We start from the raw sequence: 25244 nt of genomic DNA, 5'->3' as shown, positions 1-25244 counted from the left end.
TTGAAATTATATGTCACGCAGATCATGAAACGTTCTTTCTGAACTGGCCACACAATGCGTCCTGGATTCAGAACTTCAGTAGATTGTTTAATTTATTTGCTGCCAAAGTAGTTTCTAAAATAGAAATAACTTTTTGAACCGAAATTGGCAAAATGTCTTGAAAATATATTTTTGTCACAGACACAATTTGGAAGCAAGTGCTAATCCATGTGTTTAGATGTGCTTATCTTGATAGAGTTTGTGTGTTTAGACGTGCTTACCTTGATAGTTTGTGTGTTTAGACGTGCTTACCTTGATAGAGTTCATGTGTTTAGATGTGCTTACCTTGATAGTTTGTGTGTTTAGACGTGCTTACCTTGATAGAGTTCATGTGTTTAGATGTGCTTACCTTGATAGACTTTATGTGTTTAGACGTGCTTACCTTGATAGACTTTATGTGTTTAGATGTGCTTACCTTGATAGACTTTATGTGTTTAGATGTGCTTACCTTGATAGACTTTATGTGTTTAGATGTGCTTACCTTGATAGACTTTATGTGTTTAGATGTGCTTACCTTGATAGACTTTATGTGTTTAGATGTGCTTACCTTGATAGACTTTATGTGTTTAGATGTGCTTACCGTGATAGAGTTCACACAAGTTTCAGTGTCCCTCAGCACACTCTCTACTGTCTCCCTCTTCCCCTTGATCTCAGAATTGAGTGCCTGAAAACACAATTAAGGACATCGTAGTTGTTAAAGCAACATTCCAGCATTATCAGGGAAATGTGCTTACCGTCTTCTCCAGAGTCAAACAAGGAGATAGATACCAATTTCCTCTCTGAAAGCTATCCGGCTGCAAGCTAGCCTAACACAAATGAATGGAAGTGGATACAGACCAGCTAGCCTAGCTGTTTTAAGCTAGGCTACTGGTCCGTTCCATAATGTTTGTGTGTTCCATTAAGTGAGCAAGTGTAGCTAGTGCTTTATTGGTGCTCAGAAGGGTGAGCAGTTTATCCAAAGCGCTGGAGGCGACCATGCAAGGTGCCAACCTGCTCATCGGGAGCAATTAGGAGGTTAATAAGTGTCTTGCTCAAGGACACTTTGACACGCAGCCGGGATGAGTATAGAATGTTGAATATTCTATATATATGGTTCATTATTCCATATCTATGGTTACCCTTTTGTTTACTCATCTATGACTAGCCAAAATGGCTGCTGTGAAAAGGCTGTTTTTGGGATTCGAACTTCGTCAGGGTTTTTCGAATGGACGTTCGAACCTTCGTTTTTAATTTATTTTTTTTATTTTTTATAAACTATTTTATTTTTTTAAATATCCTCAAACTAAATCCTCAATTTGAATAAAGTGATTGATCTGATTAAATGAGTATTTTTATTTATTTATTTTTTAATCAACTTTCCAGCCCCAGACCCAGCCCAGGGAGAAGCCCCAGCCCAACTAAATCAATTAAATCAACTTTCTTTAACTCATTCAACGCCAGTCAGGTTAACTAGCCAACCGTTCAGTGCCAATCACGAGTATAGTCGGGTTTTAATCGTTATTTCTTTTATTAGCTATATCCATTCATTTTCATCCATCCAGCCTGATGTTATCATTGGGAATGGGTCTGAGCTCGCAAAAGGGCAAATACCGCCGCCTACGCCTTCCAGCAGGTATTGCACTCTATTAGAAATGGTGTAGTTTCTTTTCAGGGCCGATCTGAGCCGTGCAGGCAGGGTTTAAATACTCAGACGAGGCAGGCCTTTACAACGATGGCATGGTACACTAACCCTGCCCGCCCGTTCATGTGTAACGCTCGGTAATGTGGGACAGACCTCCACGAGCAGTATTTGGAATGGCGATCAGATAATTGGATTATTTCTATTGCATTACATCAGATACCAGGTAAGGACGCTATATATAAAATCTTGCGTTGATCTGATATTTCTTTCTACCCCGATCGCGGCTGTCTGTGTGTGTGTGTGTGTGTGTGTGGCTGTGTGCCGTTGAGTGGGAGGAGGTGGCGGGGGAGCGCCGCACTCCAGGGCCCTTTTCATTCTTGCATGAGGAAGGATAATAACGATAATCTAGCGTTGATTTCAGGATGATTAGATAATCAGGCGAAAAATGACAACGTGTTTAGTGTATTCCACTAAAGGGCTATTATCGCGTCTTTTCCTGGGATTACTAAGAATCACCAAAACTATATTCATATTCAAAACGGTATAAAACGGAAATGTACGGATGAAAAAACAATCCGTTTTGTACATGTTGACTGGAAGCAACTCACTGGCAATCGACAGGTGTATTAGACCCATAGCTATAATATAAGATATACTTTAAGCACTCGCAAATCTCGCAGTCCCCCCATTGATTAAAGTGATGGCGTACTAGCGCCCTCTGGCGCATTAAGCGATGACGCAGAATGAGTTAAGGAATATAACTCATCAGTTTTTAATACTATAATATTAGTGTAGCCTAATCTTTATCTGCAACTGTGAAGAAAAACCCCATTGGTTTAAACAGAATGAATAGAATGAAAGAAAAAAAAAATCGTTTTAACGAACGAAGGTTCGAACGTTTGGGCTCAGCCCTACTAAATGGTAAATGTGCTAATGCTAAATATATATACGTAGCTATTTTACCGATATCACTCTTGCATGACCTATGCCTCACATTCACCCATTCACTCACACATTCACTCACACACACACACACACACACACACACACACACACACACACACACACACACACACACACACACACACACACACACACACGCGCACACACACACACACACACACACACACACACAATTACACATCAAAGCGCTGTATAAATAAAGTTGACTTGATTCTGACGGACAGCTGAGGAGACGGACCTTCTGACTGCTCATGTGGTCGTGCAGGGTCTGGAGATCCACTATCTTGGTGGCCTGCAGGACGTCCTGCCTCTTCCGCGTGGCTCCGATCCAGTCGTGGAGGGAGGTGCTGGTTCTCTTGTAGTGCTGCAGCTGGGACAGATACAACTCCAGATCCTTCAGTCTGAGTGAGGGGGGAATTTTAGATTAGATTAGATTAAATTCAAATGTATTGTGATTATACAGCACGAATAAATGCAAATGTAACAGCAAAGTGCAATAGTAATATATAGGGGTGTAACAATGCATCAATGCATCGCAATGCATCGATCCTAAGGTGACGATTCAACTGCATCGATTTGAAAATGTTAATGATAATCGAATTAAATTAATCGCATCGCATTGAATCGAATCGTGGTCAAATGAAGAGATTTCATGATGCATTGAATCGTTGCCTGAAGAATCGTAATCGAGTCGAATCGTTGTGGGGTCAAATATTTACACCCCTAGTAATATACAATGTACAGGTGATTAAGCTGGGTATAAAATATATAAATGAGTACTACTGGGTGTAGTGCTAATCAGATGTACTATGTACAGCATTGTAATACCAATATGTACAGTGATACAGGTATAAAGACAGTGTGGTATTGTAGAGCTTTGATTATCTGCCCGAACCTGATTTGGCCCAGCCCGACCAACCGGTTTAGTTACCCGATAATTAATTCCAGAGTTGGTCAAACTGGCCGGTAATGTTTTTGATGGAAGACTCAGACTGTTGCCTGTGTTGTTGAGTCGAACGGAGACCCTCTGAAGATATATATCCATTTCCATTTGTTTTTGTATGAGTGAATGAGAGAGAAATAAGACTCTTGAGTTGCCCCTTTGGTCACTGTCCAGTTCAGCACCACAGACAGCTCTGCTGTATGCTGATACAGACTCAGGGAGCTGTCCGTGGTGCTGAACTGGACAGCTAGCAGAAAGGCAACAGGAGTCTCTTTCTTCTCAAATGTTCACTTATACAAAAGCAAAGACTGAAACGGATCTGGAGGGTCTCTCCATTTATTTAACTCAACTCAACAACACAGGCAACAGTTGAGTCTTCCGTCAACAACATTATGGCTAAGCTAGACTGTCACTTGACTTTGGGGATGCATTATGGAGTCTATTGACAGGACTTCATTTATTTGGAATATAATGTATAAGCAAAAGTAGTTTTCTTATACATACCGGTACTGTACTTTTCAGAATACTTTCCAACAAAAAAAATTATAAATCGACATGCGTTGATGATGTAATTCTTTATCAAGTCTATCAATAATTTTTAAGCTCAATAAACACATGTCTGGGACATTGAAATCTGTGTGTATTTGTCTTTATATGTAGTAGTAGTAGTAGTAGTAGTAGTCGTTTTTAATTCAGTCAAAACACACAATACAATATTCACAATCATCGGTCTTGGATTTTGGCAGTGACTGAAAAGGTACAGGCTGAAGAATAATGTTTATATGCCTGTCCTATATTCAAATTAAGTATTCACATTTGTAACCCTTAAACCATAAAAAAAAGCAAATGACTTAAACTTAAATGTATATCAGCATTGTTCCACAAATTAACCCCAACAATAGAAATACATCTCCTTTTAATCCCTTCCATAGTTTTTTTTAAGCCTTATTAATGCTCAAAATGGCCCGCTTTTGCAGTAAGACTACTGGATTTACAGTATTTTTAAATGTCGACCCCCATACTTCCACACAGTATGAGGAAGTATATAAGTGAGCAGTAAATTATATACAATAGTTGTATAAAGTGTGCATGTTGAGGCGTACCTGGTGTCAATCTGGCTCTGGATGCGTCTCCAGCGGTCTCCCAGCTGGTTGACTTGCTCGCCGTACTGGGCCAGGATGGTGTCACACCTGTGGAAAGACCCGCCCACCGCGTTCCATTGGCTTGTCCTTCCCAGCTCCGCCTCCATGGTGGACAAGACGTCGCTCTTCTGTTCCAACTCCTCCTTCATGTTCTACACACAACCAACACGGAGGAAAACGTCACATCATGGGTCAGAGATTGGGGTCTGCTGTGACCCCACAATATTAGAAAAATTATCTAAATATGTTTTTATGGCCTTTTCTGCTTTATTAGATACAGCATGGAGTGACGGGAACCGGGAATCAGACCACAGCCGACAGCGCTAACCAGTCAACTAAAGGGTCCGACACGTTAGCTAAGGGCTAGTGAGTCTAGGCATCCATGGCCATCTATCCTCAGGCCATCAGAATGCTAAATGACAATAACACTATGTAACAACCATCAAATGCACTCACAGCACACACATTTACACACACTTTAAACAAACAACTCACTGCAGCACCCACTTTACCCACTTTAGAACACCTAAACACACTTTATATTTATTGGTAAAGAATTTGCACTACAACCCATACCTCATTACACCTTACTGTAAATTGTACCTAAATTGTACCTCATCCCATTTCTGCATTGTACTGTATAGTATATAGTATATTGTATTGTAACTCAGTTACTTTTCTACTCTGCATTGTACATTGTATATATGTATATATTGAACACTTTTGTCTACGTACTTGACTTCTATTCTATACTTACTATTAGGGCTGGGCGATAAAACGATAACGATAACTATCGCGATAAATTATTTCCTCGAAATAAACATGAAACGTGGTCGCAAAGTTTCGATATATCGATTTTCCAAGCTTGGCTCCGTTCAGCCTCGGCTCAGCACACTCACTAACCAACAACCAACGTTACCCCGGAAGGAGGTAGGACTCACTCAACAACAAGGCTTGCTAGGCTAATTAGCTTGCACAGCGATGTTTTATATATTTACGTGCCGAGTATGTGTGTGGCGTGAATTCTGAGGCCACGTTTATAGTAGTGGGGGTATACAGTGGACGTCGTTTCAATATATTGTGGCGGAAGAGAGTATTTTAGTGTCATATTTTAGCACATTGTCATGGAATACACCGCTTATCAACAACAAGGCTTGCTAGGCTAATTAGCTTGCACAGCGATGTTTTATATATTTACGTGCAGAGTATGTGTGTGTTTTGAATTCTGAGGCCACGTTTATAGTAGTGTGGGGTATACAGTTCGTTTCAATATATTGTGGCGGAAGAGAGTATTTTAGTGTCATATTTATTGTCATGAGATACTCCGCTTGTCGGCTAACTGCTAACGTGCGCGGACTGATGACGACATCAACTCGACTTGAGACATTCGCAGCAGCATAAGAAGTTAATTAAACTTGACAGACATTATATCGACGATAATTATCGATATCGAATTATATGAAAATAATTTTATAATTTTATCGCGATAACGTTTTTGGTCATATCGCCCAGCCCTACTTACTATACTTATTTTATACTTATCTATTTTTATCTAGCACATTCTCTGGAGCAAAACAGAAAGAAGCATTTTATATAAAAGTATTCTGTACGACAACTAATAAAGAAACTTGAACTTGAAACTTGGTCGTTACACTAACACTACCCCCCTCCTTTTGGAAGTGTGTCCCCACACTTCAGCCTATCAGCTCCCCTGCGACTCTGGACGTGCACGCTTCCGATGGCCTCACGGTCCACCATCCACTTCTGACGCCAATGTAGTGAATTCAGGGGGCAGCCGGGAATCGCCCCCGCGTCGGTCCAGACCACAGGGGGCAGAACTAACCAGTCAACTAAAGGGTCCGACCCATAGAGTCTAGCATCCATGGTCGTTACACTATACAGTATATTCTGAGTAGGGCTGGGCGATTAATAGATTTGATCAATTAATTCAAATTCATGATTTAGGACGATGTTTAAAAATGAAAATCAATTTTCACTTAATTATTATTATTATTATTATTATAATTTTTCTTTAAGAGTCACCTTTTATTTTACAAAAAGTGATGTTTGGTGAAAGTTAGATTTGCACTTTATTAATCCCAATATGGAAATTCATTCTTATTTGATGATCAAGAGGCACATTTTGTTTTAAGTGAAGTTTGGTGAAAAAGCAAGTTATTGCACTATTAATCCCAATAGGGACATTCATCTTTGTTTGATCAAGAGTAATAACCTTTTATATATATATATATATTTTCGGATGTGGTGTGAAAAAATCTGAGATTTTATTTTTAGGCCATATCGCCCAGCCCTAATTCTGAGATGATATTCTATGGACCAGGGAGCCCCAGCAGGACAATACGATATTATAATGAGTCTCCCCAGTCTTACTGGAGGGCAGGAGGACATGTCAACTGCTGCCAGCAGCCGGAGAACTATTAAATGTATGATAAACGAATAAACTAATACGCGTGTGACGTATATCATGCCAGTTAGGGTACCTTGTGTATACTGCACCTTGTGTATACTGTTTACTCATAGTATATATTCAGATTCAAATGATCTATTGCCTATATTTATTGTAATGTATAATATAACCGATAAGGGCATACAGACCCTCATCTGCACCTTTGTTTACACTGTTTTTTTGTTCTCATGTTTTTAATTTAAGAGTTAATTATATTGTTTATATACTGTATAACTGTCTTTCTACTATTGCCCTGCCCACACCTGTACACCCCACCTCCCCCTCCCCCATGCTGCTATGACACCCGAAGTTTCCCAAGGGATCAACAAAGGAACATCTAATCTTATCTTAACAACATGTGCTGTAGTGAGGGTGTTGCATCTCTCTTGAGTGTCACTTTAGTTTAATCTATCCTCCTTACCCTTCCCTCACTTCCTATTCTATTCTAAACTTAGCCACGTATTTAAACCAAGACTTTATTTTACATAAATAAATAGAAATAAAAAGCCAGTTACATAGGGAGGCAGTGTCTTGAGTACCAAGCTCTTTGGCCTCAAAGTGCCCTTTATTAAATCCATTTCTTGAGCTCTCCTCACAGAAGCTTTGATACGCTCTCACTTCCTCTAATGGAACGTGACGGACTGTGTCACCGAACTATGCGGTAACAGGCGTCTGCTATTCTGTTTCCACAGAAGGCAGGTCTGCAGTGCCAGGACTGGTGCACTCCAAGGCCTTGGGTGTTTTCTGAACACGATTTATTTTTTTCTGCCTCTACAAAAGGAGCAACAGGCTGATTCATGGAACATTTTAAAACTCCATGCCGAAAGGCATTCCTCTCCTCTTACAGTTTCCCATTGTTTTGACCATAGGGAGGTGTAGTGGTTACGTCATTGCCGTTTCCACCCTCTGTCCAACGCAATGTATTTCCCCATTGCCCATTTCTAAATCGTCTTGTTTAAAACAAATAAAGCATTAACATTTGCATGGTGTACCTTTCTGTGCTTATTCATCCACAATCTATAGCTCAACATGAAAATATTCGCAATTAATCATAAAAAAAAAATCGCCAAATTTTATTTCAACCAAAAATGCTTAAAAAAATAATGTTAGTGATAGAAGGGAACTCATTTGATGCAAAAATGGAAAGCTTTTCAATTTCCCTGGGGCAGAATTGTTACAATAGCGATAAATCCCTATACGGGTGGAACAACCAGTGACGTCAGACTACACCTCCCTATAGGACGGTTGAGAGGGATATGGAGTAAGGGAGACACAGGAGAGAAGGTTCACGTGGTTAGGGAAGGGTCCAAGAGGGGGAGGTGTTAACCACTACTACACCATCTCTGCTCAGCAGGGAAGAACGCCTAAGTACTACTGTAAGTACTCTAAATTATACAGCTTGCTGCTAAACTGTGGTGACTTTAGATGTTTGCAGTGTTTGCGGATGTTGGTAGCATGCAGTATCTTCAGGGTGTACATGCAGTATGGTCAAGTTTCTCAAGTTTCAAGTTTCTTTAATAGTTGTCATACAGAAGTACAGAATACTTTTATACAAAATGCTTCTTACTGTTACGCTCCAGAGACTGTGCAAGACAAGATAAGTATGAAATAAAATAACATAGTATAGCATGTAAATTAGAAGTAAAAAAATGAGGTCACAGTGTTCAGTATAGACATATGTACAATGTTCGATGCAGAATAGACGTAAATGAGTTACCATATAATATACAATATACTATGCAGTGTACTAATATACAATACTATATAGTGCAAGGCAGAAATGGGATGAGGTGCAATTTAGGTACAATTTACAGTAGGTGTACTAGTTGTAGTGCAAATCCTTTATCAATAAATATAAAGTGTGTTTGTGTGATCTAAAGTGTGGAGAGTGGGTGCTGCAGTGTGTTGTTTGTTTAAGTGAGTGTGTGCGTGTGGGTGTGTGTGCTGTGTGCATTTGATGGTTGTTGCATAGTGTTTATTGACACGTTCGGCTGAACGTGTCACTCTTTGTAGTCTGCTACGGTCTTGTGCAGTGCTATTCCCAAACCAGGAGGTGATGTTGCCAGTCAGGATGCTCTCTATTGTACATGAGTAGAAGTTCCTAAGGATCTTCTGACTGACTTGGAACTTCCTTAGGCGCCTGAGGAAGTAGAGGCGTTGTCGTGCCTTCTTCACAACACTGTCAATGTGTGTGGTCCATGTCAAGTCCTCGGATATGTGGGCTCCGAGGTACTTGAAACTGTTCACTCTCTCAACCGGTGCCCCGTCGATGCTGAGGGGGCTGTAGTCCTTGACCCCCGACCTCCTGAAGTCCACAATCATCTCTTTTGTTTTGCTGACGTTCAGGGAGAGGCAGTTCTCCTGACACCACTGTGACAGATTCTCTACCTCTTCCAGGTAGGTCCTCTCATCGTTGGCAGAGATCAGGCCCACCACTACTGTGTCATCAGCAAAGTTGATGATTGTGTTGTTGTTCCGCTGTGCCACGCAGTCATGTGTGTACAGGGAGTAGAGGAGGGGGCTCAGAACACAGCCCTGGGGGGCCCCTATGTTGAGCGTGATGGATGAGGAGGTGCAGTTGCCTGCTCTTACCACCTGGGGTCTGCCCGTCAGGAAGTCCAAGACCCACTGGCAGAGGTCATAGTTCAAGCCCAGGTCCCTGAGCTTGGCTATGAGTTTGGAGGGGACTATGGTATTGAATGCTGAGCTGTAGTCGATGAACAGCATTCTCACATAGTTCCCCTGCCTCTTGTCCAGGTGTGATGCTGCTGTGTGCAGCACATGGGCTATGGCGTCCTCCGTGGACCGGTTGGGGTGATATGCAAATTGCAGGGGGTCCAGGTTGATGGGGAGGGAGGAACAGATGTAGCCCTTCACTAGCTTCTCAAAGCACTTCATGGCTATGGAGGTGAGGGCTACAGGGCGCTAGTCGTTGAGGCAAGCGGGCGTAGATTTTTTGGGTACAGGGATGATGGTGGACTTCTTCAGATAGGTGGGGATGACAGCCTGTTCCAAGGACAGGTTAAAGATGCAGTATGGTCAGGGTGTAGATGCAGTATCGTCAGGGTGTAGATGCAGTATGGTCAGGGTGTAGATGCAGTATGGTCAGGGTGTAGATGCAGTATGGTCAGGGTGTAGATGCAGTATGGTCAGAGTGTAGATGCAGTATCGTCAGAGTGTAGATGCAATATGGTCAGAGAGTACATGTTGAGAGAAATCGGTGGTGGTGGTTTTCAATGTATGTAATGTATATTGGGGGAGATGACCGCATCTAAAGGGGCCAGGTCAGAGAGGTCGAAATGTGCATGCTGACAGTGGGGGAGGTGGTTCAGAGCGAGCAGGAGTCAGTGTGAGCACCACACTGAGAGGGCAGAATGTTTACATTCCGATCAAGAACATCAACAAGCTGATACAGGCACAAAGCGAGGGAGAGGTTTGACATCATTAGAAACGGTGTTTTAATGGTGTGAAAGGTTATTAGCAGTTGTCATGACAGCGCGGCACATGACAACCAGAAGAGGGGCGGGCCGTTGTTGCTATGACGAAGATCATATAAATCGAACAGTGGTTCCGGGTAAGGGCAGACTACAATCTGACTAGGACTGAGACTACAATCTGACTAGGACTGAGATCACACAGAAGAGACTCCCTCCTCTCATCACAGAGAGGGGGGGGGGGGGGGGAGGAAGGAGGCCACATCATCATTAGCTTCGGCTAACACGAGGAGGGTTTTGGCTAACGACCAGGCCTGACCACTATTGGACTGAATAGCAGAAGGACGATAGCAAGGACAATACAATTTGATAACATCTGATTATGAGCTCTTTCAAGAAAGGTATGCTGTCAAGGTGTCGAATTCTTACGAAGGTGGTGAATACTTATGCTGCGGATTGCACTAACGGGGAATGATAAGGTTTTATCAGCCAGTATGAGGAGACGTCGGGGGAATCAAATACACAACGCAGAGTCAGTGGATGGAAATGAGAACACAAACCAAACAGACGAAGACGTGATACCGGCTGATTGATCAGAATCTAACAATGTACTATCGTCAGAGTGTAGATGCAGTATCGTCAGAGTGTACATGTAGTATCGTCAGAGTGTATTGTATGCCCCTCCGCCCCCAAGTGACACTGGCACAATAACAATAACAATGGGCCTCATGCATGAAGCGATATAAGAACAGATTTCGTCCTTAACTAGCATTTCCTCTTACTTTGTTCTTACCTGGGATTCAGCAAAGTTTTCTTATTGTTGCTTTTTTCGCAGGCAAGAACAAATTATAAGAGTGGTCGAGAGCACTCTTACCGAAATAAGAAATTCTTACCCCCCCCCCAAAAAAAGAAGAAAAAAAGCCTACCATTGGTCAATTGCTCCCAAATACGACTTTAAAATCCCAGAACTTGTCAAAAATAATAATAATTATTATTATTATAACTTATTGCGTGTGTTATGCTTCTGAAATGGATTATATATTGCTGTTAGAACAGTTAGATGCTCTGGTTGCCCAGGCCATACGCATAGAACGCATATGAGCCAGATGAGTGGCTGCTTAACCGTTTCAGATTGAGATATGCAATACTCTGGAGCATCAACTCAGACACAACACATGTCGTTCAGTATTGACAAAGCCTACATTGCTGGAACGATTCATTTCACACATATACAATACGTATAAGTATAAGTCTTCGCGGAGAATATTCCATTATTGAAAAACCGCTCATCAGAATTGACACCAGTCTGCCCCACTTCTCTGCGCCTCCGGGGGAGTAACAGCAAAGTTAGGTCTTACCTGGAGCAGTTTTGTGTTCAGTGTCCCCCTGTACGCTCTATCATGTCTCTGGAAAGTAATCCACTCGCAATCTGACATTGGTCGCACACACACACATGCACTGAGTCGTGAGTCGTGAGACGCGCGCGCGCGCGCGTGTGTGTGTGTGTGCAACCAATGTATGGAAAAATGCATACTCTGTAACGCTGAGACAATTACCAATGTGGTTACACATTATGGCTTAATAAAGGAATCTGAATCTGAATCTGAATGCACTACCTTCAGGGTGTAGATGTAGTCCTCCACCTCTCCAGGCACCAGGGACGTGGTCTCTTTCTCCGTCAGTCTGGCCTCGCGGACCTTCACTATGTCCTCAGCCCGGGCCACGCTCTCTACCATGGCCCTCAGAGCCCGCAGCCTGGTGGGGAGGAAGAGAGGGAGAGAGGAAGAAGGATGGAGAGAAAACAAAGCTTGTATGTAGATACAGTATTGTACCGTTAATTTCTAAATGACCTGTGAGAGTAATTAAGATAAGATAAGATAATACATTCCTTTATTGATCCCCTTGGGGGAAATTCGGGCATCATACAGCATGGGGGAGGGGAGGTAGAGGTATGGGCAGGGTAATAGTTAGTATAAAAACATGAATATTATAGGCAATAGAATTAGATCTGAATATAAAAAATTAGAAACAAAAGAAAATTATTATAAAGAAATTATAATGATATATAAAAACAAATATATATATATATATATATATATATATATATATATATATATATATATATATATATATTTCTTTTTAAATAAATTAACAAACAATTTTTTTTTATAAATTAATAAAAATGAACTGTGTAATTAGGCCTGTGTATAGGCTAACGTCATGTTGGTGTGTGTGTGTGTGTGTGCGCATGTATAGCAGAACAGCCGCTTCCCAGACGGGAGACAGGAGACCCAGGTTTGAATCCAGCTACAGTGGTGCCATATTGTCGCAGCTACCACCTGCACCGTGTATGAATTCCACCGGCCTGGCCATGTGGCAATAGACGTGTTTCCCTGCAGGCGGGGGGTCAAACAGGGGTGAATGTAGCAGAGTAGTCCTGCCTGAAGCAATCGTAACGTAACGTATCCCCGGGTATGAATTTTGCCATTTTCATTGGTGCAAAAAAACTGACGTTTCGACAAAAAAAATTCTTCTTCAGAGTCAACTTTTCTACTTTGTTAGTCTGTTTGCACCAATAAAAATCGCAACATTTATTAATGTGCAGTCCCTTAACACTTTGGATGCCACGCCATGTTTTCCTTTTTACCCCCTTGATGCCCAAACCCACTCCAATGTTAACTTAATATCGCCTAATCTATGTTTTAAATTATGTGTCTAATCTGCCCGTCGCTTATCAAAGACTCATTTTCCAGTCAACATTGTCAAGGCAGATTGTTTTTTTATCGCTTCATTTCCGGTTGATAGCATTTTGAAAATCACTCGTTTTCTCGGAAAAAACAACCCTATGATGATAATCGTCTTTTACTGGAATATTCCAGAACGTTGTCATTTGTCTGCCTATTTATGAATCGTTTTCAAATAAACGCTAGATGATCGATAGTATATGTCTGCGCACGCATTCTCGTGCTGCGCGCTGATAATCGCTGCTCTTATTTCCTGATGGCTTTTACAGTAAACAGCAATATCACATATAGTGGAAACGCTTATATCTCCGTGAAAACGAGTCTGATTATCCTAAGACTGATAACATAGATTCCTTACCTGACATCAGATGGTATCCAAATGGTATATTCCAATTCCTGATCACCATTCGAAAAAATCGATAATTGTATTGATCCAGCGTGTGTACAGTAAACACATATTCGCCGTGGCACCAAGGTTCCAGAATGAACTCTGGTAGACCCCGGTTACATCAGTGAGAAGTAAAATGTGGAGTCAGAAATCCGTTCTCCCATTCACTTTCATTGAGTCCAATCCAAAAGGGTGATTTACCATCTGGGAGACGATAGGGGGTGCTTTTTTCACATCTGAGCGCCGGCGGTGCCTGGATATCCAACGGTAGGCTCGCTTGATGCAATATGATTTCAGATCGCTAATAAATAAAAAATAAACGAGAAATCTCGTGATGGGCATTCAACGGTCGGGGCGTAAACCCGAAATATCTCGGGCGTGGCATCCAAAGTGTTAATGTCTGAAGGCTTCTTGTCCTCTGCGAAAGCATGCAATTGGTCCACTGATAGATACATCTTGATATGTCTAGTGTGTGAAATCCTCTTTCAGTGCCTCTGTGCCCGTTTTCTTAGGCAGTTAGCCTTGCTGGTATGACCGCCATTAGCGTTAGCCACGCGTCTAGGCCTCTTTGCATTTGGAAAGAATGATACATTTTTTTTTTTTATTTCATTCAACTAAGAGGTTGGCAGTCGACTACGGCTCCTTTCGATCGATTAGTCGACTATTCGACTAGTCGAGGTCAGCCCTAGTGTTCACTCGTGTGGACCTACCTCTGTAAGTAGGCCGAGGAGCTTCCCTCCAGACTGCCGAGCTTCTGGTTGATGACAGTGATCTCGCTGCGCAGGAACTGGGCCTTGTCAGCGTCGGTCATGACCTCCAGCTCCATCATGATGCTCTCCTTCAGACGGATGTACTCCGTGCGGAGTGAGTCGATGTCCCGCTGCATCGTCTACAGGAAAAGCACAGGTAGGGGATCGATCTGTGTATACTGTATACTGTATACTATGGCTGGGTAATTAATGGAGAAAAAAATCGCTATCTCGATTCATAGACCTATGCAATCTCATTTCTAAATTATGAAGTTTTTTTTTATAAAAAAAGAAAAGTATTCAATATAAAAAAATAAATACATTTTACATTTTACTTAACTTTTTTAAATTCTGACGATTCTGACTTGAGTTATTTTGTATGTTACAAGATACTTTTAAGTTTAAATCAAGCACTTTCATATATGTTGTTTAAGTTTAAGTCAAGCACTTTATATGTTATGTTGTCTGTTTAAGAAAGAGTGCAATAAATTATTTTATTGAAAAAATAAGAATCGTGTGAGAATCGTGATCTCAATTCTTAGAGACAAATCATTCACATTTTAGCAAGAATCGCCCAGCCCTACTGTATACTTTACTTACTCATAGTATACTGTATATTTAGATTCTAGTGTTTATTGTAACCATTATTTATTGTAATGTATAATATTACTGATAGGGCATACAGACTCTCATCTGCACCTTTGATCACACTGCCTACTTGCTCAGATGTGTATATTCAGAGCATATACACTGCCTATTTAAATTGTTCTACTGTACTATAATTACATTTTCTGTATTTATGTCTTCTACTATTACCATGCCCATACCTGTATCTCCCCTCCCAACTCCCCCATGCTGCTGTGATGCCTGCATTTCCCCAAGGGAATCTGTTTCAAGTTTTCAAGTTTCAAGTTTTGTTTTATTTGTCACATAAGGTACAGTACATGTGCATTACAGTGAAATGCTTGGTTTTGTATGAGCCTCCTGATATTATGCTTCATACAGTAAAAGAAAGTGTGTGTGTGTGTGTGTGTGTGTGTGTGTGTGTGTGTGTGTGTGTGTGTGTGTGTGTGTGTGTGTGTGTGTGTGTGTGTGTGTGTGTGTGTGTGTGTGTGTGTGTGTGTGTGTGTATGTATGTCAGGGGTCGGCAATTAAGTTTGGCCTCGGGCCACATTTTTTCCAAGCCATTATATGGCGGGCCAGAACCAAAAACAATGGCTAATTTTATATATTGATAGTGAATTTTTTTTAACTCTGTGACAGACCACCTTATAACTGAGACATACATTTGTGGCAGAGGCAGAAAATGGATACAAATAAACGAGCTCCATAGGTGGCATAATAAACTGTAAACGACACGTTTGCAGACATGTAATTCAATAAATACCCCCAACAAGGTGTTAAATGTCTCAACATTTTCCTTAGTTTCATCATCACAGACATTATCCATTAATGCTTTAATTGCATTATCTTCCTTGTTAGCGCACATAGTTTGCCACAGCGAGAGCCAATCAGTCTGAAAAGCTCTCTTTCAGTTTCAGCTGCATGTTCATCCTGAATTGGATCAGTCCGACTCGCATCCTCGGGTTTCTCCGACAGTTATTTGATAATGTGCCTTGCGACTTATGATTCACACTGCTAGCGTTTGAGTAGGCCTACACACAATTTCTCCGTGAGCTTAAAATGCATGGAGTAGTCTACTCACCACTGGCTGCGTTGGCAGTGGGCTTGTGCGTAATCCTCGCATCCAGTTCATTCATAAATCAATTGCGACGTGCGCCAGTAAGTCCATCAAAGTTTTCAACTTTATGTATCGGCTTTTGATCTCCCAAACGCCATGAACCGAGATCAGATCGGGCGTGCTCAGGTTGGTATGGCCGTAAGCACTAAACAGTATACCTTTGTCTTTTTGCAATTTTTTATTATAAAACCAGAGACAAGCGCCTCTCTACACTACACGCAACCAATGCGTCTATCTGATGGCCCGTTCTGTGGAGCACACGGGACTATTGAGAAACAATAGGAATTTTGTCCGCCGACTTTTTTCATGTTGAACGAGCCTACATTGCACCTTGCTGCCTACCTGTTATTCACTCTCAACATGGATACAACAAAGTATAATAAGCATTCTTTAGGTGGTGGTAGTTTCTCTGTTTGGACAATATACCGTACTTTTCGCACTATAAGCTGCACCTGAATATAAGCCGCAGCAGCTAAATTGAATAATGTGTACATATATAAGCCGCACTGGACTATAAGCCACAGGTGTTTTAATGTGTAATTACCATATAAGGGTTCGTGCACAGAGGGGATTGTCGGGAAAGAGATGGCTGTTTGAGGAAGCTCCCATTTATTAACATTTTTGTTTAAACAGGAACGATAGCCAGTTAGCCAGCACCGGGTACAGTAGGTAGCACCGTTAGCTCTCATAACGTTAGCCAGTTAGCCAGCGCCGGGTACAGTAAGTAGCAACGTTAGCTCTCATAACGTTAGCCAGTTAGCAGCTCCGGGTATAGTAGGTAGCAACGTTAGCTCTCATAATGTTAGCCAGTTAGCAGCTCCGGGTATAGTAGGTAGCAACGTTAGCTCTCATAACGTTAGCCAGTTAGCAGCTCCGGGTATAGTAGGTAGCAACGTTAGCTCTCATAACATTAGCCAGTTAGCAGCTCCGGGTATAGTAGGTAGCAACGTTAGCTCTCATAACGTTAGCCAGTTAGCAGCTCCGGGTATAGTAGGTAGCAACGTTAGCTCTCATAACGTTAGCCAGTTAGCAGCTCCGGGTATAGTAGGTAGCAACGTTAGCTCTCATAACGTTAGCCAGTTAGCAGCGCCGGGTACAGTAGGTAGGCAGCATGTTGAAAGAGGAGCCCTGAGCTGCTCATACACTAGACTCTTGCCGTAATGGTTTGTTGACATGAGGGGGAGGAGGGGCAAGGCGTGCACTGCTGCAGCAGATTTAGGAGTCTGATCTGACGGTCACAGAGCTGAGGGAGCGCGCCCAGTTAGCTGTAAAAATCCATAGATTAGCCGCACCGTTATATAAGCCGCAGGGTAGAAACATTTGGGGAAAAGCCGCGGCTTATAGTCCGAAAAGTACGGTAGCTTAATATATAGCCTAGTCGGTCTGATATAAAACATTTAAAAAAAGAATGTTCTCAAAATAATCTGAAGGGCCAGATATTATTGCTGGTGGGCCAATTTCGGCCAGAGGGGCCGCCTATTGCCGACCACTGATGTATGTACTTGCGTACGCGTGTCTCTGTATGTACAATTTGTACTTAACTGTTTGTTTGGCTTGAAGGGAATCACTGGTTTTCATTTGGTTATAACATATAGATATTAGTTTAAACGTGTTACACTCTAAACACTGAGACAGACATCTCCTCTGTGTGTTGATTATCCTTTTTTTTTTTTTTTTTGATTTTTCTCCCATCCCACTGTTAGTCGTTATGCCAATTCCCAACCCCCTTCCTGGTTGTTGCGCACTTTCCCCTACTGTTGGTCCGAGAGGCCGGAGACTGTCACATGCTTTCCTCCGACGCATGTGCAGCCAGCCGGCAGCCAGCCTGGCCGCGCAGATTCTCACTGGGAGAGTGTAACATGTGGGAGGCCGCACTACCTCTCACCAGATCCTACCTTCGCTGAGCAGGCGCCCCGACCTAACTGTAGGGGTCGCTGTCCACAACGCCCAGGACCCACCCACGGCTCCCCTCCCCCTAACTCAGCCAAACAAGTTAGTATAGCGATCAGCCCGAGCCAAGGCAATGCTGACTCTCCGGGAGTCGAGACCGCAGCCTTTTGCATTGGTGACGAGCACAATCTCCGCTACGCCACCTGACCGCCCTCCTCTGTGTGTTAAACTTAGAGACTGTAAGAGACAGACATCTCCTCTGTGTGTGTGTTAAACTTAGAGACTGTAAGAGACAGACAGACAGGGCCTGTGGGAGAGATAAGAAGCAGCCCAGATAGTCGAGGTCACTCGCATAGTCAGGGGAATGTAAACATTTGGTATGAGATAGCCGGGCCGTAGCTATGTCTGTTTGGGTCAGAGGATGAGCGGCAGCCATTGCTATGGTGATGGGATGGCCACACGGCGAAGAGAGTTAGAGAGTATCGCATGAGAGAGAGAGAGACTTTAAGACATTTAAGCTGGTAGTCTTCCGGTAGCAGAGTCAGACAAGCATTGACAAGAGTTGACAGCGAGACAGCAGAGAGAAGGGAGGAGAGGAACGACCATGAGGACAGAGCTAGCTACAGGCTAAGAGAACAGATAGCTACAGGCTAACCATCGCGTGGGTATCAAGAAATGAATCTATTAATCTAGGTTCATTAGACCATCAAAGACTTTCCATCTTGTACGAGATGCTATGTTTATGAAAATAAACATCCTGTTAAGAGAAAGAGAGACCATGTTTCCAGTGCTTTTCTTCTGTTACAGATGCATCAACAGGTGAACAGTGTGACAGTCAGTAAGATTGCCATCAACAAACAAATAACAAACACAACGCAGAGACTTCACGGAACGGCAGATGACGGGTTGATAAGGCGCCTACCTCCAGCTGTTGGATCCTGAGGCTACAGTTGTGCTCTCCGTCCTCCCCACAGCACATGTGAACGTGCTGAGTCATGGCCCTGTCAGTCTCCTCCAGCCTCAATCTGAGCTTGTGCAGCTCCGACAAGCTGCGAGAGGAGGAGGCGGAGGAGGCAACAGCAGATGAGGCGACAGTGGATGAGGACGTGCTCACTATCGTCTTCCTCCTCACCGCTTCCGACTTGACTACTTTCGCCGTCGCGTTCCTGATCGCCAGCTCTCTGCTCACAGCTTCTTCCAGTCTCTTTCTTTCTTCCTCCTCCTTCCTCCTGGCCTCCTCCATGGCAGCGGTCTGCTGCTGTTGTAGGATCAGGAGCTGCCGCTGACGTTGCTGCTGCTCTGCCTGCTGCTGCTGTATGATCAGGAGCTGCCGTTGCTGTTCCTCTGCCTGCTGCTGCTGCTGTAGGATCAGGAGCTGCTGACGCTGCTCCTCTGCCTGCTGCTGCTGTTGTAGGATCAGGAGCTGCTGACGTTGCTCCTCTGCCTGCTGCTGTTGAATGATCAGGAGCTGCTGCTGCTGACGTTGCTCCTCTGCCTGCTGCTGTTGAATGATCAGGAGCTGCTGCTGGTGCTGCTGCTCTGCCTGCTGCTGTTGTATGAACATAAGCTGCTGGTGGTACTGCTGCTCGGCCTGTGGCTGCTGTATGATCAGCACGTGGTGCGGCTGCTGCTGCTGCTGCTGTATGATCAGGAGCTGCTGCTGACGTTGCTGTTCCTCTGCCTGCTGCTGCTGTATGATCAGGAGCTGCTGCTGACGTTGCTGTTCCTCTGCCTGCTGCTGCTGTATGATCAGGAGCTGCTGCTGCTGCTGCTCTCCCTGCTGGACCTCTACCTGTTCCTGTTGCACAGCTGAAAGAAAACACGACAATTCTTATTATTATCCCAGTGGGAAAAAGGTACAAGTGACCTCCAATTTCCCCAGCCCTGTATTATTTGACCTCTCGACTTGAATAGGCTTTATTATTCCCAAAGGGGATTTGTCTTCACGTCAGACCAGGGCAGCATGGCAAAGATAGGGCAGGGTCAATGAACCCACAGAAATTAATGATACTTTTAGAAAATATTACAGTGACTTATACACTGCTCAGCCTAGTGGAGATAGGACGGCAATAGATAATTTTCTTTCCAAAAAAACAATTCCCTGAGACGTTCTCTCTGGCCATTATATCGGTTATTCACAAGACGGGCAAGGACCCTTTAAAGTGCGCCTCCTATAGGCCAATTTCGCTCCTAAATACAGATTATAAACTTGTAACTAAAATTACATCCAAAAGATTAGAAACATTCCTTCCCCGCCTTGTCAATCCCGACCAGACTGGCTTTATAATTACCAGGCTTTCCTATAATAATCTCAGAAGTGTTTTTAATGTTATCCATTTCTCACATAAAAACAAGATAGCCAGCATTGCTCTCTCTCTCTTAACGCCGAAAAGGCCCTTGACCGGCTGGAATGGCCCTATCTCTTCAAAGTCCTTGAAAAATTTGGTTTTGACGCCCAATTTTTCAACTTGATCAAATCACTCTATGGCTCCCCCAAAACTAGGATTGCGGTCAATGGGATTACCTCAGATTATTTCCCCATACATAGAGGCAACCGACAGGGGTGCACCCTTAGCCCTGCGCTCTTCACGCTCGCCCTAGAACCCCTAGCAGAAGCAATCAGGATAGACCCTAAAATAACGGGCTTTGAAATTGGACCGAACACCCATAAAATCGAGATGTTTGCAGATGATATTCTTCTCTTTTTAACAAATGCGGAAAGCTCCCTTTCACGTTTAGTCGAATTGTTGGACTTGTATAGGTCCTTTTCCAGATATAAAATGTACCTTGACAAAAGTGAAATACTGCCCTTAGCAGAATTTAATAATGACACTATTCAACATAATTTTTCTTTTAAATGGTCACAACGGGGTTGTGAGGCTATATCACAAATTCACAATATAACATTTCCGACAGACCCTGAATTATGCCTTCTTGGTAACTTTACAAACTCCAACCTTACACAGTCATTCCATTAAGCTTACAGAACTCCTCCTGGTCATTGCCAAAAAATGTATCGCAGCAAAGTGGAAGTCAGATCTCCCTTTGCCATTTGGGATGTGGCTCTCAGAGGTGAAGTGTAACGGTTCCAGGGAGGACAATGGAAACTGTGGCCACGATGTAAATTGTGGTCACAGTAGGAACAGTGGTCCCCTACCTGGTCTCCTACCTCCCTCTAGTGGCCAGATGACCCAAATGGTGCAGGCAATCATCACACCGATATTGACTATATTGCTGAATATAATTAATGTTATTTTATGGTGTGTGTTATTGAATGTTCCTTCCCTTGTGTGATGTGTTTCCCCTGTCTGCTTGTGGTTTTGTAATTGCTTTTGTGTTTAGTTGGTTGTTATGTGTTTTAGACTGGCCTGGCCAGCTGTGACCGCTTGTAATTAGTCTGTGTATATATGTGTGTTCGGTCTGCTTCTCTGTGTGGTGACATTCCTCCGTTAACCCTGTTCCTGTCGACGTTGTCCTTGCCCTGTAGTGTTGTACTGTCTAAGTAAGTGTATATTAGTGTTCTGTTGCTTGTTTATTTTCGAGTTCTCAGTTCGCCTTTTATGTTCTTTTGTAACTTACCTTCTCCCGTCTTTATGTTTGTTTATTTATCAGCCTCTTTACTTGTGTTTTGGTCTTGTGACCTAGTATCGCTCTCACGGTTCTTATAATAAAAGGAACACAGTGTTTGAGAAGAGCAAACTGCCGTCTCCGTTTCCTCCTTCCACTCCATTCCGCATATTGGGTTCTCCTCTCCTTCCCTCGCCACCCCATCGTAATAGTGAAGAGCTGTATCCCTCTAGAAAAGGTGACTTATTCACTAAGGAACAGGGTTGATCGTTTCTATAAAATGTGGCAGCCTTTTCTGGACTATCTGGGAGATCTCCCACCCGACTTGATTGAATGACCATTTCAATGATCTCTCTATTTGCTCCATTCTGGTAATGTCGTGCTGGGGTCATTTTGTATCTCTCATTGTCTCTGAAAATGTTATGGTTTGTTTTCCGTGTCTGTCTTTCTTGGTATGTTTGTTTACATATGTAGGGGCCCTTATTACTTTATTCTACATATTTACAACGGATTTACCGTAGGCGTATGTACCCACATATTGTTGCTGTTATTGTCGTTGTTACTGTCCTGTAAATGTCTCGGTATTGTCATTTTGTACGTTTTGAATATTGGAAAAAAATATATAAAATAAAATATATTTAAAAAAAAATAAGATAGGGCAGGGTGATATAGGAGAGAGACCTTTTTCCAATATCAATATATATCATGATATCGGCTTGTGCTTAAATTTTTTACATTCTCAAATCTATTTAATAAATCACTGAGAAATGTTTACTCTTTAATTGTGTAAAGGCAACTGATGAGTTATATTCATTAAAGAAAGTTGATTTAATAATAGAAAAAATACAAATTTAATCAGATTAATCACTTTATTCAAATTGAGTATTTAGTTTGAGGATATTTATAAAAAAAAATTAATAAAATAAAATAAACGTAATAATAATTAAAAAAATATATAATTTTTTTTAATTAAAAACGAAGGTTCGAACGTCCGTTCGAAAAACCCTGACGAAGTTCGAATTCCAAAAACAGGCTTCGGGGACAGCCTTACTTCACCACAGAACCTAAAAACAGTGGGTAGACGGGGACCCGTCATGTCCACTGTGTTCAGAGACCGCAACTTTGAGGCATATTGTCAAAGTCAAAGTCAGCTTTACTGTCGCTTCTCATAATGTGCAAGACATACAGAGAAGTGACATTTAGTTTCCCCCTTACCACGATGTATATAAAAAAAGATCTAATATAAACATAAAGTAACATATAGGACACTATAAACATAAGTAACATATGGGACACAATGTACATACAGGACTATATATACAGTAAAAACAGTGGCTAAAAAAATTAATGTATGATTGAAATAAATATAGGAGGTAAAAGAGAACTTAGTGCAAATCTTTTTTAGCAGCAGTGGTACATAGTAAGTATAACTGATAAAATAATGGCAGTAGAATACAATTGTGGCAGTAAAGTGGCAGTGAGATGATAGATATGGCAGTAAACAAAAAATGAATCGTGTCAGGCTGTAAGACTATAGTCTTTCTCAAGGCCTTATTAACCCTTTCACTGCCGCACTACCAAATGGCTTAACCCTTTCACTGTGACAATACGGAAGGTTAACCCTTTCACTGCCACACGACAAAGGGTTAACCCTTTCACTACCACACTACAGAAGGTTAACCCTTTACTATCACACTACAGACGGTTAAAACCTTCTGTAGTGTGGTAGTGAAAGGGTTAAATTCTCCTCAGGGGGACAGAGTCTTATCAAATGGTGGGTCTGCAGCTCAGCGCGTATCAATTCAGGGGTCCTGGATATGAAGAAAAGGTTGTGAGCTATACTGTCCTATCATGCATGAGAGTGGTAGTGAAAGGGTTAATTGAAATTGAAACTGGATTAATGGCCCAGCCCTGGTGCATAGAATACTAGTATAGTTGTACTGACTGTAGGAAGGCAGCTGCACCACCAGCTGCTCGTAGTGGTCCTGGGCTCCGCTGACCAGGGTCTCCAGGCTCCTCTTGTCCTCGTCTGCAAACATCTGAGAGCCGTAGCAGCTGACCTTGAACTCCTCGAAGCGGCTCTCCAGCCTCTTGATGAGGCTACGGTACTCCTCTGGACGCATAGCAGACAACTGGACACACACACACACACACACACACACACACACACACACACACACACACACACACACACACAGGCAGATACACACACACACACACACACGCACGCACGCACGCACACACACAGGCAGATACACACACACACACACACACACACAGGCAGATACACACACACACACACCACACACGCACACACACACACACACACACACACACACACCACACACACACACCACACACACACACACACACACACACACACACCACACACACACACACACACACACACACACACACACACACACACACAGACACAAATACACACAGGCAGACACACACACAAACAGGAACAAATTGCACAAGTAAGAAACTAAATTGTCATATTATTTTTTTTATAAATCTGGTATTTCTTTTTATTGATTTAAAACCCTTTACATTTACAAACTTTACCAAAAATGTAGCCCACATCCATTGTTTATTCAGAAACAATAAATAACGTTGAATGTAAGTGAAGACAAGTGTGCAGACTGTTCTCTTTCGATGTTTGCAATTGATCTCAAGCCCCGCCCTCTTTTCCATCGTTTCCCTCCGACAAAGTTTGTCCGAGGGCAAGGCGACAGTTGCGAATGGAGGATCGAGTAAAGTAGGGCGGGGTTTGATGGTAATCTATTACTCCCCCCAGCCCTGCTTACCATAGCGATGGTGAGGGAGTTGATGTATGTGATGTCCAGCTGACAGTACTGCCAGGACATCAGACTCTTGATGTTGATGTAGAGCTGGTTCCATATTGACAGGATGGCTTCATAGTACTGCTCATTCCTTTAGACAAAACACACATACATACAATCTTACATTTCAACATGCTACCAACAGTACAATACAACACGTGCAAACAGAAACACCTGTGGGGAAAAAAAATCAATATAATAATAATAATAACAACAAAAAAGGATAATTTCACCATTATTTTCTCTCTGTATTTCACACAGGCACACATATTCTGTCGTCATGGGCCTCATCATCTCCATACATATCCTCCACCTCTCCTCCACCTCTCCTCAAACCTCTCCTCCACCTCTCCTCAAACCTCTCCTCAAACCTCTCCTCTACCTCTCCTCCACCTCTCCTCAAACCTCTCCTCAAACCTCTCCTCAAACCTCTCCTCCACCTCTCCTCAAACCTCTCCTCCACCTCTCCTCAAACCTCTCCTCCACCTCTCCTCCACCGCTCCTCAAACCTCTCCTCAAACCTCTCCTCAAACCTCTCCTCCACCTCTCCTCAAACCTCTCCTCCACCTCTCCTCAAACCTCTCCTCAAACCTCTCCTCCATCTCTCCTCCACCTCTCCTCAAACCTCTCCTCCACCTCTCCTCCACCTCTCCTCAAACCTCTCCTCCACCTCTCCTCAAACCTCTCCTCCACCTCTCCTCAAACCT

General features: G+C 42.7%; 1 protein-coding gene across 1 annotated transcript in view; it reads right to left on the bottom strand.

Moving 5' to 3' along the window:
• Positions 1-25244, bottom strand: part of dspb (desmoplakin b) — a 112834-nt gene that overhangs the window by 25386 nt on the left and 62204 nt on the right. Inside the window, exons 13-20 of the mRNA XM_084308370.1 lie at positions 24502-24628; positions 23634-23820; positions 19044-19930; positions 14452-14630; positions 12226-12364; positions 4670-4860; positions 2862-3024; positions 620-703 (exon numbers count right to left, since the gene is read on the bottom strand). Of these exons, the coding sequence (XP_084164496.1) occupies positions 620-703; positions 2862-3024; positions 4670-4860; positions 12226-12364; positions 14452-14630; positions 19044-19930; positions 23634-23820; positions 24502-24628 (1957 nt within the window). The remainder of the gene's footprint in view (positions 1-619; positions 704-2861; positions 3025-4669; positions 4861-12225; positions 12365-14451; positions 14631-19043; positions 19931-23633; positions 23821-24501; positions 24629-25244) is intronic.

The sequence above is a fragment of the Notolepis coatsorum genome (assembly GCF_963971535.1).
Source record: "Notolepis coatsorum genome assembly, chromosome: 2".
NCBI lineage: Eukaryota > Metazoa > Chordata > Actinopteri > Aulopiformes > Paralepididae > Notolepis > Notolepis coatsorum.
The sequence above is the reverse complement of the archived record's forward strand: the minus strand, read 5'-3'. Positions and strand labels throughout refer to the sequence as shown.